The sequence below is a fragment of the Nicotiana sylvestris genome, chromosome 2, assembly GCF_000393655.2.
Source record: "Nicotiana sylvestris chromosome 2, ASM39365v2, whole genome shotgun sequence".
NCBI classification, from domain to species: domain Eukaryota; kingdom Viridiplantae; phylum Streptophyta; class Magnoliopsida; order Solanales; family Solanaceae; genus Nicotiana; species Nicotiana sylvestris.
In genome coordinates, this window is record NC_091058.1 from 117653516 (window position 1) to 117666679 (window position 13164).

Genomic DNA, 13164 nt, shown 5'->3' on the forward strand with positions numbered 1-13164 from the left:
TTGGCTTAGATTCCAAGCGCATCCCTCCAATACAGGCGGTTCCCCCTGTGTTATCATTATGTGCTTGAGCAAAGTTCCCTATCATTGCTGCAAGCTTCCCCAACTCTGAGCATTCACTTGCCCGATGTGATCCTTCATAGAAGTAGCACCCTTCCTTAAGCACGTACTCCCTACCATTTTCCGGCCCCTTGCCATTTCTCTTGGACCCCTGTCCGTTATGGGATGACCCCTTGCCATTACCCTTGTATACCTCAGCTATTCATTTCCCGTTGTCCTCATCATGATCTCCCTTATCCCTCTCGGTGTTGCCTTCTTTGGACTTGGCAGGCTCCATCTTGAAGTCAACAAGTGACTAGGCTACTCCGATGGCCCCGTTCACGTTGGCTACTTGATGTCTTCTTAACTTCCGCTTTGCCCAATTTTGCAACCCATCCATGAAGTAGAAGAGGAAATTTTCCTTAGACAATAACGAGATTTGAAGCATTAAGGTAGTGAACTCGCGCACATACTCCCGAATTGTGGCCTCTGTCGGAGCTCCCTTAGCTTCCCCCAGTCTGCCACCTCACGTGCACCACGTGCACCACCATACTGCTTTCGCTTAGGGACCTTCGCGTTGATCCCTTCTGCAAGTACCAAGCCCTTGGTAATTCCGGCCATGGTTCCTACAAAATTTCCTTCTAGCAATCCCTTGTATTCTTTCTAACATTCCTAAGTCATAACATGTGCTCTGATACCACGTTGTCACGTCCTTAGTCTTAAACTAAGTACACGTGCGGCACTTGGCAACTCACTCACGATCTTGCATAACTTGCTCACATTCTTGCTATGCCAAGTCAGTCCTACTACACTCATGATCGCTAAGAAATGTTAGAACACATGAGAATTGTCAAAGGAAGTTTTTGTATTAGAGAGAACTTGATTGTTTTGCTTGGTTAATGAATTACAAATGAATGCCCCCTATTTATACGAATCACCTAGGGGCTAGTATGTAAATAATAATTGTTTTACAAGTCGTTCCGTATTTACAAATAAGTCCTTCTCTAGAATATTCTACATAGCTAGAATCTTCTAAGGACTTTCCTAACAATTCTATAGGGTTCTAGGGTCTTCCTAAGAAAACCTTTATATTTCTCTAGAATCTTCCTACAAGTGCATAAATATCTAAAACTTTTCTAAGGAAATTCTCCATAGTTCTAGAATATTCCACCAAGATCTTTTCCCTAACTTATGTAACCCTTCCATATGGCAAAAATATATGCCAAGTGGCACCTACATGGCATGATGGTGTGGCGGGTCATGACAATTCTCTCAGATTTTCCATACGAATTTCTGGCTTCTCCTCCTTTCTTCTGCATTGTTTTAACTACTAAGAAAACAATAGTAAGTGTGGTTTGCTACTGATCTTTGTGTTCGCTGAAATACTTGGGTATTTAACTACTAAGAAGGCAATAATTATTCTTTTTGTAAAACTTAAAAAAAATTGCAAAGTATTTTCGTTTTTTAAAGCTAATGCACCAATAGCCCACTAATTTAGTAAAATATTCTTTTTTTTTCTTCAGTTTTTACAAAAAAACAATTCAGTTTTTACAAAAAAAAAATCATTTTTTCTAGTTTTTTTAAAGCATTGTTTTGTAAAAAGTGATTTTTTTTTTTGTAAAAATAGAAAAAAAATGTTTTTAATAAAAAAATAAAAAGAATAATAATTATTTTTAATTCAGCATTGACCTAACGGTCAAAGGGCATAAGTGAACTAAAAAAGTGGATGAAGGGGTATTTTTAGCCTAATAGGTGGATGAAGGATATTTTCCTTTTTCAATAGTTTATGGGGCATTTTGAACCCTTTTCCGTTTAAATAAATACTGCTCTATTGGTCAAACTAGTTCTACAAAGCTCGTGCTGAGCCCGAGCCCAAAATCAAGGCAATAAAGTTAATAATAATAATAATAATAATTTGTGTTACGTTTTTAGGCATAACTTTTTTAAGATCATCTCTTAACCATTTATTATTCATATGTTTTCTGATCATATCATTAGATAATTTATTAAAAGAAATATTTATAAGAAAGCAAGTGTACTAAGAAATAAGCAGATATCAAAGGGACAAAAGGTAACTTGATATTTAATAACATAATTTAAAGTATGCAAAATGATTCCAAATGGACTATAATCATAAATCAAAGAAGATATTTTAATATTTGATGAATTTGTGGGCATATAATTTCTAATTAGAGGTAGAAATAAAGAAGATATTTTAATAGATTATTTTGGTATTTATTGATTAACTACTCATAATTTCATATGACCATAGTTTATGCTAGAAAAAATATGGTGATTAAAGTTTAGGTTTAGATGAAATTAAGAAAGACCCAAATTCATTAAAACAAAGTCCAAGAATTAACTTAGTTTGTCGTTAACTCATTAATGCTTTATTTTAAAAAGAAAATTCTGCTACCCAACCAATTAAAGATTATATGATTTTTGATAAATTAAATTGTTTTAAGAAACAAAAAATATCTTTGTTTCAATAGCATGTGACCATCAGCCATATTTAATAAATATGAGATTACAAGTTGATCACTTACTAAGCATCTCTCCCTTTTCCTCTATTTTATCTCCACTTAATTAAGTAAATTGGATAAAATTTAAATATTTTTTGTTTTATTTTCAAGATTCTAATCTATTAATTTTTAAAAAGTTTTGAAATTTATTTTCTATTATACTAAATTTATATTTCAAAATAAGATCAAAGAGATATTAATTATAATTATAGAGTTACTAAGAAAATTTGATCATCAGAATACTCTCCCAATATCAAATGAGTTCTTCAAGGTTATTATTATCAGCATTTTAGATTTATTTTTATGCATAATTATTCATCATCATTCACAACTTTTCAAACATTTTTGAAGGGCTCAAAGTTTAATATATTTACAAATTAAATATAGGAACCTAAGCAAAAAAAAAAAAAAAAGTTAGGGGCAAAAGACTTATTGTACATACTTCACCCGCAAAAAGTTAGGTTAAGGAGCTATGGATTACCAAAAAGGGTTTGAAAGTATCTTGATTTATTGAACATATTTTAGTATATGAAGTAATAAATAGCAAATACAAGGACATATTTGAAAGGGCAAACCCTTTTGGTTGGCAAGCTAACAAAATAGTTACAACCTAGCTAAGGACTACAAAACTTTTTACATTGTGCCTTGTATATAGTAGTAATACGAGGAATACATTGGTAGTAGACCACTCTTAGTACATTCAAGTAATTTGAGAAGACCTAGTTCATTTTGTACAAATCATATTGGATAATCAGCCTTTAATAGCCTACTAGGAAGGATCACTGTGAAATAAATTGATCCAAAGAAACCTAATTAATAAATAACTTAAGAAAATCATTTCACTCTTTTTGGCTGTACTTTGTCCACCGAAAAATCAAAACGTCTGGCTTTCAAAACACAAAAGATTGTTTCCTTGTTAATACTGGTTTTTAAAATTTAAAAACAAGCATTACCTCAGCTAATAATTTAATTCATAGAATATCTGAGGCATATCATTACAGTAGAAAGGAAAAAGTTCTGGTTTCTTCTTTTCTTAACCAAAAGAAACTTAAGTATTTCTGTAGTGTTTCGGAAATGAACAAGAAAGATCTGGTGAGAGGTTTTTTCAGCTTAAGTATATATTTTTTTGTTACATTTTTCAGCTTAAGCATATATGATAAGCGCGCGTTACATGAGAGTTTAAAGCTCCCATATCATCTTTTTAACACACTCACTACCATTCATATGAAACCATAGAACATTGCTATAAACAATTTACAATCACATCAAGGCATTCATTTGATGGAAGAATGCACATACAATACCTGTTAAAATGACAAGTGTTTCAATACCAACCAAACCTATGGCATAAAAATTAATGACAACATCAACACCTACAACATACAATATGTTGTAGTAACCTACTTGAATTCCATATAAATGCAGTCCACTTACATAGAACTAGGACTCCTTTTCCTTTAACGTATCTGCAGCAGCAGCAGCAGGCTCAGACTCCTGAGAGCCAGGGCTTTCCTTTGATGCATCAGTAGTAGCAGGCTCAGACTCTTGAGAGCCAGGGCATACAACAAGTCTCTCAACAGGGATCTTCGTGACATCACGACGTACTCCAATATCAGAAAGAAACCGGCTGACACAGTAAACCCCATAACCCACAGCGGCTAGACCAGAAACGCTTGTAGTCAGAAAGCGCAGTGGTGATGAAACAATAGCAGTTGTGGCAGCTAAAAAGGATGTTGCCTGCCCACTCCGACCAACACTGATATTTGTAAAGACTAGCAAACCGGTCTTGCAGTAGATAGCGAAATCCTCACAGTTGTTCTTGAAAATGTTGTAAACCCCAAAACCATTCTGAAGCAGAAATTCAGCACGGTGCAGGACGTGCTCCGGTGGATCAGAAGGGGCAAGAGTGCATGTTCCTCCTCGAGTTTTAGCAATAAATAGGCTTGGGGAGACACCATACTGAAAAAGATAGAGTTCACCCCCATAAAGAAAACATTCAAGGCATGATGACATAACACCTTCGGCCTTTGATTGATCACCACACCTTGGACATGGGGAGTCAGAGGGGCGCGAAGGAGATGAGATGAATATGAAGCGGTCTAAAACTGTTCCAGTTCCAACCTCTTGACCTGCACCTCGAGTGAAATGGATGACCATACCATCGCCAACATATATACCTGAAAGTGTTCAGAGCACAGCTGGCAACATTATGACAATATGCTAGGAAAAGGAAGAAAAGTGCATGTCATTCACACCATTAAACCATCTCAATTTCACTCACCCCCAGGAACTAGAAGTTGCTTTGGATCTCTTAGTTAGTGCCATAACAATTTTCTGAGGATCTAACTAATCATACTTGATGCAAAAATTTCCTTTTCTTTTAATTTTTTTTGACAGATACTGATGCAATGATTTCCTATCAGCAAGTAATTAATCAACTCAAGATCATCTGAATTTTGACTGCATATCATCTGAGAACAGAGGCATAAACCTTATGGTGATGTTTAGAAATCCAAGTGAAAGTTGCGCCTAGGAGATTTTCCAAAACCAAAAAAGGCTTCGTAAAATATTTAAAACCAGATTGGAGTGTTTAGAGGCTTGTAACTAAGGTGACAACAAACCTTAAAGAATTTGAGATCCTCAGGACTAAAGCCATCCTTATGTTTCTCCGATTGATTAACAACAAAGAGAAATTTATTCCACACTAAAAGCAAGTTTTTCTCTTCAGGTACTTGAAAGGTGAAACAGTCCATAAACTTTTTTTTTTCAAAGTAAACCAATAGACTGACACTAAGCAACATAACCTCATAAAGCAACTTTCCAACTCAAGCTTAATTGAGTCCACAATACAATGCTAGTGTGAGAGTGCATCCCCAATGTTGCAGGCCAACTCTAATATAAGAGAAATAAACACTCCAAAAGAGTTTAACGACATAAAATAGAATTTCTCAAAGTCCATAGTACAAATAATCAGATGGAGAATCTAGACGAATAACAAAAAGAAGAATAACCTCTTCCCTTCCTTTTTGTCCCTCATCCAGTTCATAACAATTTGTACATACCCATGATGAATGAATGTTCAAATATAAAGCTGCATGAAGGCTTAAGAGCCAAACCCAAATGAGAAGGTTGGGAGCTAAAAATTCCACCTCTACATAAAATCTCAAGCCTTTTTTTTTACATAAATTGGTCATATTCAGCTCACTTATTTCCGCTACATAGAGTTTTGAGGTACATCGAAAGCCCATCACAGGCTCACAGCCATAACTAGCGTATATATAAGTAAATCCACTTTTGATATTCCTGCGAACTACCAATTCAAATTGTCCCGTTTATTAATCATTTTTCTTAAGCTCCTAAACGTACTTTCTGATAATGTTCAACGAAACGCACAAACTTTACTCAGTTCATCAACATTTAATCCAATGGGCAGACTCCAAGATTCTACTAACCCAATTTAACATTTTCTAAAATATTAAAAAAGTTCCTTCCTTGTTTTAATTTTCCTAATTTATCATAATTACTCAAGCAAATTAGAACATGTAAAATGAACAAAAAGCATAATCAAATCAAAATATCACATACTTGTATAAGGAACAAAATGTAGATACAAACAGAAATCAAAAGGATATTTCAGTAAGAGTAAAGCACAAAAGAAGGATATTTCAAGTAAATGTAGAAAGCGAAAAAATGAGGAAAGCGACCGTGATGAGCGTAGAGGTACGCGTTTCGCCATGAATAGATGTGATCTCCTGGCTTGAGTTCATCCTTTTGGATCCTGTTTGACAGAATTCCGACCATCTCCGGCACCGTCCACCACCGTGATCCCGGCTCCGGCATCACTTCCCTTTTTCGATAACTTAATTTTTGGGGATGTGATGTGACGGTTTGCTTAGTCTCTAAGAATTAAGATTTGGTTCTTTGTTTCCTTCGAGTACTCTGAGTATTTATGGTGGGCCTCTTTCTTATCCAAGCCGTTTACTCAGTCTCTTTTTCTTTAAAAAGGAAAGTTTATTCAACTGGTATTTTCCGCTATTTTATACCCAATCTGTTTTATGGCGACACGGAGCTTTAAAAAAAATTATGTATTAATATAAGTTTTATACACGATAATATAAACAATATTACACCATCAAATTACTTAAAAGGTAAATATATATAATTTTTTCTACAAATATCAGTTTGTAACGTTAAGAAAATAAAATAATACGTGAAAATGCAACTAATGGTGTTAAAAAAAATCTTATATCATCAATATATGTTTAACTTAGGTTTTTATTTATGCATACCGGTAAAATCTGGCTCATGGTACACCCTGGTCTTCGATGGGATAAACCGAGCTCGAGACATGATGACGAGGGACCGGAATCGAGGCAAGGGTCTCATCGAATCAGAGTCCGGGGCATGACGCCCGCCTTCGAGAATATCAGAGTCATGATCTGGGATCGGTCCGAACCTCGCAAGACTTCGAAGAACATTATCAGGTAATCAAGCACGACCAACATAAGGTTGTGATGTCCGCGATTGACCGGATATCACGGCGTGGATCTTGACACGTATCGATGAAGAACCGACAATCAGTTAAACAGAAGATTTTTTACCTTTTATGGAATTGTACCTAGAGTAGGATTCCCTTACTATCTAAAGGGGGTCTAAGAATTCATTAGACACATTGTAACCCGCATTCCAAAGTAATATACTACTATTTTCACTGTTATTGAAAGCTCTTTTTCTTGTTCATCAATACTAATCACTGTGAGCCCGGATCAAGGGTGAATGTCACACTATGGTTAGAATCATCCTCCCCGCGTGATTTGAATTTACTATATCTTTATTTATTCATTCTGACTTAATTTATCGCTTTGTATCAAATTAATCCGCGTATCTTTAAAACCACTTATAAATTTAATTTTTATACGATTTTGAGGGTAAACAGTTTGGCACCTACCGTGGGGCTAAGGATAATAGTGGCTATTTGATACAAACTTCTATAACACACCATATTTTACACTTGTTCTTTGAAGTGTTTTGAGTTCAGGCCAAAGTTTAAAATGTCAAACTCTCAGTTAGCCCCTTTAAACGTGGATGCTGAGTCCGGTCACCATGGCGAGAACAACAATAGAGCACCCGATAATGAGGTTCCCCCTGTCGATCTCAGCGGAGTTCCAACTACGGACCCGATCGACGCTAGCTCGCATGTGGACATCAATGCGAATTTGCCTACCGATCCTAAGAACAGCGTCCGCGGAGGAGTCCGATCGATTGCCCAGAATGCGCACGACGGTGAAGGTGATGAGATCAACTTACGGGTGATCTTTGAAATACTACAAGCTCAACATGTAGCGATAGCCCAACTGCAAAACCAAAGCCGCGCCCCGAGCAAAGTTGAGCCCGAGCCATCCCGGGAAGTCAGCCGCATAAATGAACCAATCACGGAGAGGTCGAACGAAGTTGAACTCGGAACTAACCCTGAGATCATAAATATGCTCAAGGAGCTGACAAAACGGGTAGAATCAGGAGAAAAGAAAATCGAAGCCAATGACAAAAAGATAGAAATCTAAAATTCCAGGGTCGACCAGATCCTAGGAGCACCATCGACATTAAAGAGCATAGATTCCAAGAAGTTTGTTCAAAAATCTTTTCCTTCAAGTGCAGCTCTGAAGCCAATCCCTAAGATGTTCCGCATGCCCGAGATTCCTAAGTACAACAGAATAACTGACTCAAATGAGCATGTGACCTACTACACGTGCGCCATCAAAGGGAACGACTTGGAGGATGATGAGATCGAGTCTGTCCTACTGAAAAGGTTTGGGGAAACTTTGTCGAAAGGAGATATGATATGTTATCACAACTTACCCCTTAATTCTATTGACTCGTTCGCTATGTTTGTAGAATCCTTCGTGAAAGCACATGCCGGGGTCATAAAGGCCGAAACTAGGAAGTCAAACCTTTTCAAAGTAAAACAGAGAGATAATGAGATGCTCAGAGGGTTTCGAATGGAACGGATGGACCTGCCTCCGGTCGCGGATGATTGGACCGCTCAGGCTTTCACCCAAGGACTCAATGTTTAAAGCTCGTTGGCTTCACAGTAGTTGAAGCAAAACCTGATAGAATATCCGGCTATGACTTGGGCCGACGTACATAACCGGTATCAATCAAATATAAGGGTGGAAGATGATCAGCTTGGGGGCCTTTCAGGGTTCGCTTATCCCCTCAGGACTATCGACAGAGTCAAGAGAGACATTGATCGTGAACCAAGATCAAATAGGGATCAATATCCACCATACAATGGAGACCGAAAAGGTAATAGGTCTGGACGAAACCCTATGAGAAGTAAGAGGAGAAGCGATCGAGGTCAAAATAACCGGGGACTCATGAGCAAAAATAGTTTCGACAGGCCCATCGGGCCTAAGGAAGCACCGAGGTTAGCAGATTATAATTTCAACGTCGATGTTACTGCCATCGTATCTGTCGTCGGACGCATCAAAGATACCAAGTGGCCTTGACCTCTATAGTCTGATCCAGACCAAAGAGATCCTTACCTAATATGTAAATATCATGACACTCACAGTCACAGAACAGAAGATTGCGGACAATTGAGAGAGGAGGTGGACCAATTATTTAACAACGGACATCTCCTAGAGTTCTTAAGTGATCGAGCCAAAAATCATTTTAGGAATAGGGACTCTAGTAAGCAGATCGAGTAGGAGGAACATCAGCACGTCATTAACATGATCATTTGTGGGGTCGACGTCCCCTAGAGGCTGATGTTGAAGCGCACCAAAGTATCCATCATAAGGAAAAAACGGACTAGGAATTACGTGCCGGAAGGAACCTTGTCTTTCACCGACGAGGATGTTGAAGGCATCGTGCATCCCCACAATGATGCACTTATAATATCTGTACTTATAAATAAATCTCGAGTTAAGCGTGTGTTAATTGATCTAGGTAGCTTAGCCAATATCATCAGATCGAGGGTCGTGGAGCAGCTATGTCTACAAGACCAAATCGTGCCTGCAGTCCGAGTTATAAATGGATTCAACATGACATGTGAAACCATTAAAGGGGAGATAACATTATGGGCGAACATTGTCAGAGCTACTCAAGAAACAAAGTTCTACATGATTGAAGGCGATATAAGATACAATCCTCTGTTCGGGAGGCCGTGGATCCACAACATGAGGACAATGCCCTCGATGCTGCACCAGATGTTGAAATTCCTAACACCAAGAAGGATTAAAATAATTCACGAATAACAACCAGCCGCAAAGAAGAAGTTCACGATCGACGAGGTGGTCCCGATATCCGCACTTTCAACATCAAAGAATCTGGGTTTGGGTCACCAAGGAAGAAACCAAATAGCAATTACTGACGCCAGCCATGCCCAACCGGATAAGCAAGATATGGGTGAGGACGACGACTATAAAGTTCCCAGGTCTTTCATAGCCCCCGGTGATTCCGACGCCACCAAATCAATGGTCGAAGAACTGGAGCAAGTCATATTGATCGAGCACTTACCCGATTGTAATGTATACTTGGGCACGGGGTTAAGTCCTAAGCTAAAAAAAACTCATTAAATTTCTTATAGCTAACATAGATAGTTTCGCTTGGTCCCATCTAGATATGACAGGGATCCCGCCGGAAATAACCACTCACAAGCTAAGCCAGGACCCGAAGTTCCACCCGGTCAAGTAGAAAATGAGGCCTCAGTCCAAAGTCAAGCATGCGTTCATCAAGGACGAGGTATTATACTCCGTAAAATACGGTCCATCCGGGAGGTTAAGTACCTGGATTGGTTAACAAACATAGTAGTAGTCCCTAAAAAGGGAATAAATTAAGAATGTGTATAAGGCATGTCCCAAGGACTCTTTCACTTTGCCCAACATCGATCGCATGATCGATGCGACGGCTGACCACGGGATCTTCAGTTTTCTCGATGCTTATTTCGGGTACAACCAAATTCGGATGGACCCAGGTGATTAGGAAAAAACGTCTTTCATCACTAAGTATGACACCTACTGCTATAATGTAATGCCATTCAGGCAAAAAAAAAAGCCAGCACCACTTACCAACACCTAGTAAATCGAATGTTTGAAGAAAAAATAGGGAAATCAATGGACGTTTACATTGATGATATGTTAGTTAAGTCCCTACGAGTAGAGGACCATTTGAAACATTTGTAGGAAACCTTCAACATATTGAAGAAATACAATATGAAGCTGAACCCGGAGAAATGTGCATTCGGAATCGGGTTCGGTAAATTCCTCCGATTCATGGTGTCCAACCGGGGAATCGAGATTAATCCCGATAAGATCAAGGCCATCAAAGACATTGCTGTTGTGGACAAAATCAAGGTCGTTCAAAGGTTAACCGGACGCATTGCTGCCTTGGGTTGATTCATCTCGAGGTCCTTCGATAAGAGCCATTGGTTCTTCTCACTGTTGAAGAAGAAGAATAACTTCTCATGGACCCCGGAGTCCCAACAAGCCCTGAAGGAACTCAAGCAGTATCTCTCGAGCCCACATTTTCTTCATACTTCGAAGGCAGACGAACAATTGTACCAGTACTTAGCAGTATCCGAGGTAGAGGTAAGTGAAGTCCTAGTACGGGAAGAGGAAGGTACGCAATTTCCTATCTATTACGTTAGTAGAACTCTAGGCAAGGCCGAAACTAGGTATCCTCACCTAGAAAAATTGGCGCTCGCTTTGCTAAGTGCCTCTAGGAAGCTAAAATCATATTTTCAATGCCATCCCAAATGTGTTGTAACCACTTACCTGTTAAGAAACATAATGCATAAACTCGAGCTCTCGGGCCGATTGGCCAAATAGGCCATGAAAATCAGCGGGTACGATATTGAATATCAACCCCGAACTGCCATCAAATCTCAAATTTTTGCAGACTTTGTGGCCGAATTTACATCGGCCCTAATACTCGAGGTCGGAAGAAAATTATTGTTGAACTCGGGGACCTCTTCGGGAATCTGGACCCTCTTTACTGATGGAGCCTCGAATGCAAAGGTGTCCGTACTTGGCATCATGTTGAAGCTACCAGAAGGTAATGTAGTTAGACAGCATATTAGGACTGTAAAATTGACTAACAATGAGGCCAAGTATGAGGCCATGATTGCATGTCTCGAACTGGCTAAAAGCCTAGGGGCAAAAGTGATCGAAGCTAAGTGCGACTCCCTCCTTGTGGTGAACCAAGTTAATGGGACATTTAAAGTCAGAGAGGAGCGGATGCAAAGATACCTGGATAAACTGCAGGTAACGCTACATCAGTTCAAGGAGTGGGCTCTGCAACATGTACCTCGAGAACAGAACAGCAAAGCCGTTGCGCTTGCTAATTTATGATTGTCGGTCGATGACGACGAATTCAACTCGGGAACGATTTTACAACTCATGAGATCGGTAGTGAAAGAAGGTCATGCCGAGATACACTCAACAAGCCTAACCTAGGATTAGAGAAACAAATATATACAGTATCTGAAGACTAGAAAACTGCCTTCAAATCCTAAAGAATTGGGGGCTCTGCGTACAAAGGTGGCCCGTTTCAGTTTGTCCGAAGACGATAGCCGATTCAGAAGAACATTGGATGGTAAACACACAATATGTCTAGGACGGAGAGATACCGAGTATGTTTTGAGGGAAGTCCACGAAGGCACCTGCGAAAATCATTGTGGCGCCGAATCATTAGTTCGGAAAGTAATCAGAGTCGACTTCTACTGGATCTACATGGAAAAAGATGTGAAGGATTTCGTATGAAAATGCGATGGATGTTAGAGGCATGCTCCAACAATTCATCACCCCGGGGAGCTGCTGCATTTAGTTTTGTCACCGTGGCCATTTATGAAATGGGGGATGGACATCGTCGGCCCCTTACCATGGGTACGGTAAGGCTCAATTTATATTATTTATGACTGACTATTTTTCTAAATGGGTGGAACCTAGGCATTTGAGAAAGTCAGGGAAAAGGAAGTAATTGATTTCATCTGGGACCACATAATATGCCAGTTCGGAATGCCGACCGAGATTGTGTGCGACAATGGGAAGCAGTTCATCGGCAACAAAGTAAGCAAGTTTCTCGAGGACCAATAAGATCAACACACTATCACCTTAGTGGGGCACGGGAGTCCATGAACAAAACCATACTCCAAAACCTCAAAAAGAGGTTGACCTATGCCACAGGAAAATGGAAGGAAATTTTGCCCGAAGTCCTATGGGCATATCGTACAACATCAAAATCCAGTACCGGGGCTACCTCGTTCTCGTTGGTTTATGGCGCTGAAGCTCTAATACTGGTCAAAATAGGAGAACCGAGTCTCAGGTTCCGATATGCATTAGAAGATCAAACGACGAGGCCATAAATACGAGCCTAGAACTATTAAATGAAAGGCGCGAGGCTTCCCTCGTCCAGTTGGCCGCCCAAAAGCAACGGATCAAAAGGCATTAGAATCGGAGAGCCAATATTCAATACTTCAATGTCGAGGACTTGGTATTAAGGAAGGTGACACTGAGCACCCGGAACCTGAACGAAGGGAAAGTAGGGCCGAATTGGGGAGGTCTATATCGAATTATAGAGATCACCGGCAAAGGATCATACAAACTTG

General features: G+C 39.2%; 2 protein-coding genes across 2 annotated transcripts; one reads left to right on the plus strand and one right to left on the minus strand.

Moving 5' to 3' along the window:
* Positions 1-3777: 3777 nt before the first annotated feature.
* LOC104240895 (protein LEAD-SENSITIVE 1) lies at positions 3778-6569 on the minus strand. The gene is made up of 2 exons (XM_009795795.2): positions 6263-6569; positions 3778-4735 (listed from the first exon to the last, which is right to left on the minus strand). The coding sequence occupies exons 1-2, from the start codon at positions 6396-6398 to the stop codon at positions 3999-4001; spliced, it is 873 nt and encodes a 290-aa protein (XP_009794097.1). The 5' UTR covers positions 6399-6569; the 3' UTR covers positions 3778-3998.
* A 5024-nt stretch (positions 6570-11593) lies between these two features.
* LOC138885468 (uncharacterized) lies at positions 11594-11908 on the plus strand. The gene has a single exon (XM_070166419.1). The coding sequence runs from the start codon at positions 11594-11596 to the stop codon at positions 11906-11908; it is 315 nt and encodes a 104-aa protein (XP_070022520.1).
* The last annotated feature ends 1256 nt before the right edge of the window (positions 11909-13164 follow it).

Coding starts and splice junctions, on each gene's coding strand:
- LOC104240895 (XM_009795795.2), bottom strand. CDS start 6,398: ATGCCGGAGCCGGGATCACGGTGGTGGACGGTGCCGGAGATGGTCGGA. Junction 4,736..6,262: donor GTACCTCTACGCTCATCACG/GTCGCTTTCCTC, acceptor GAACACTTTCAG/GTATATATGTTGGCGATGGT.
- LOC138885468 (XM_070166419.1), top strand. CDS start 11,594: ATGTTGAAGCTACCAGAAGGTAATGTAGTTAGACAGCATATTAGGACT.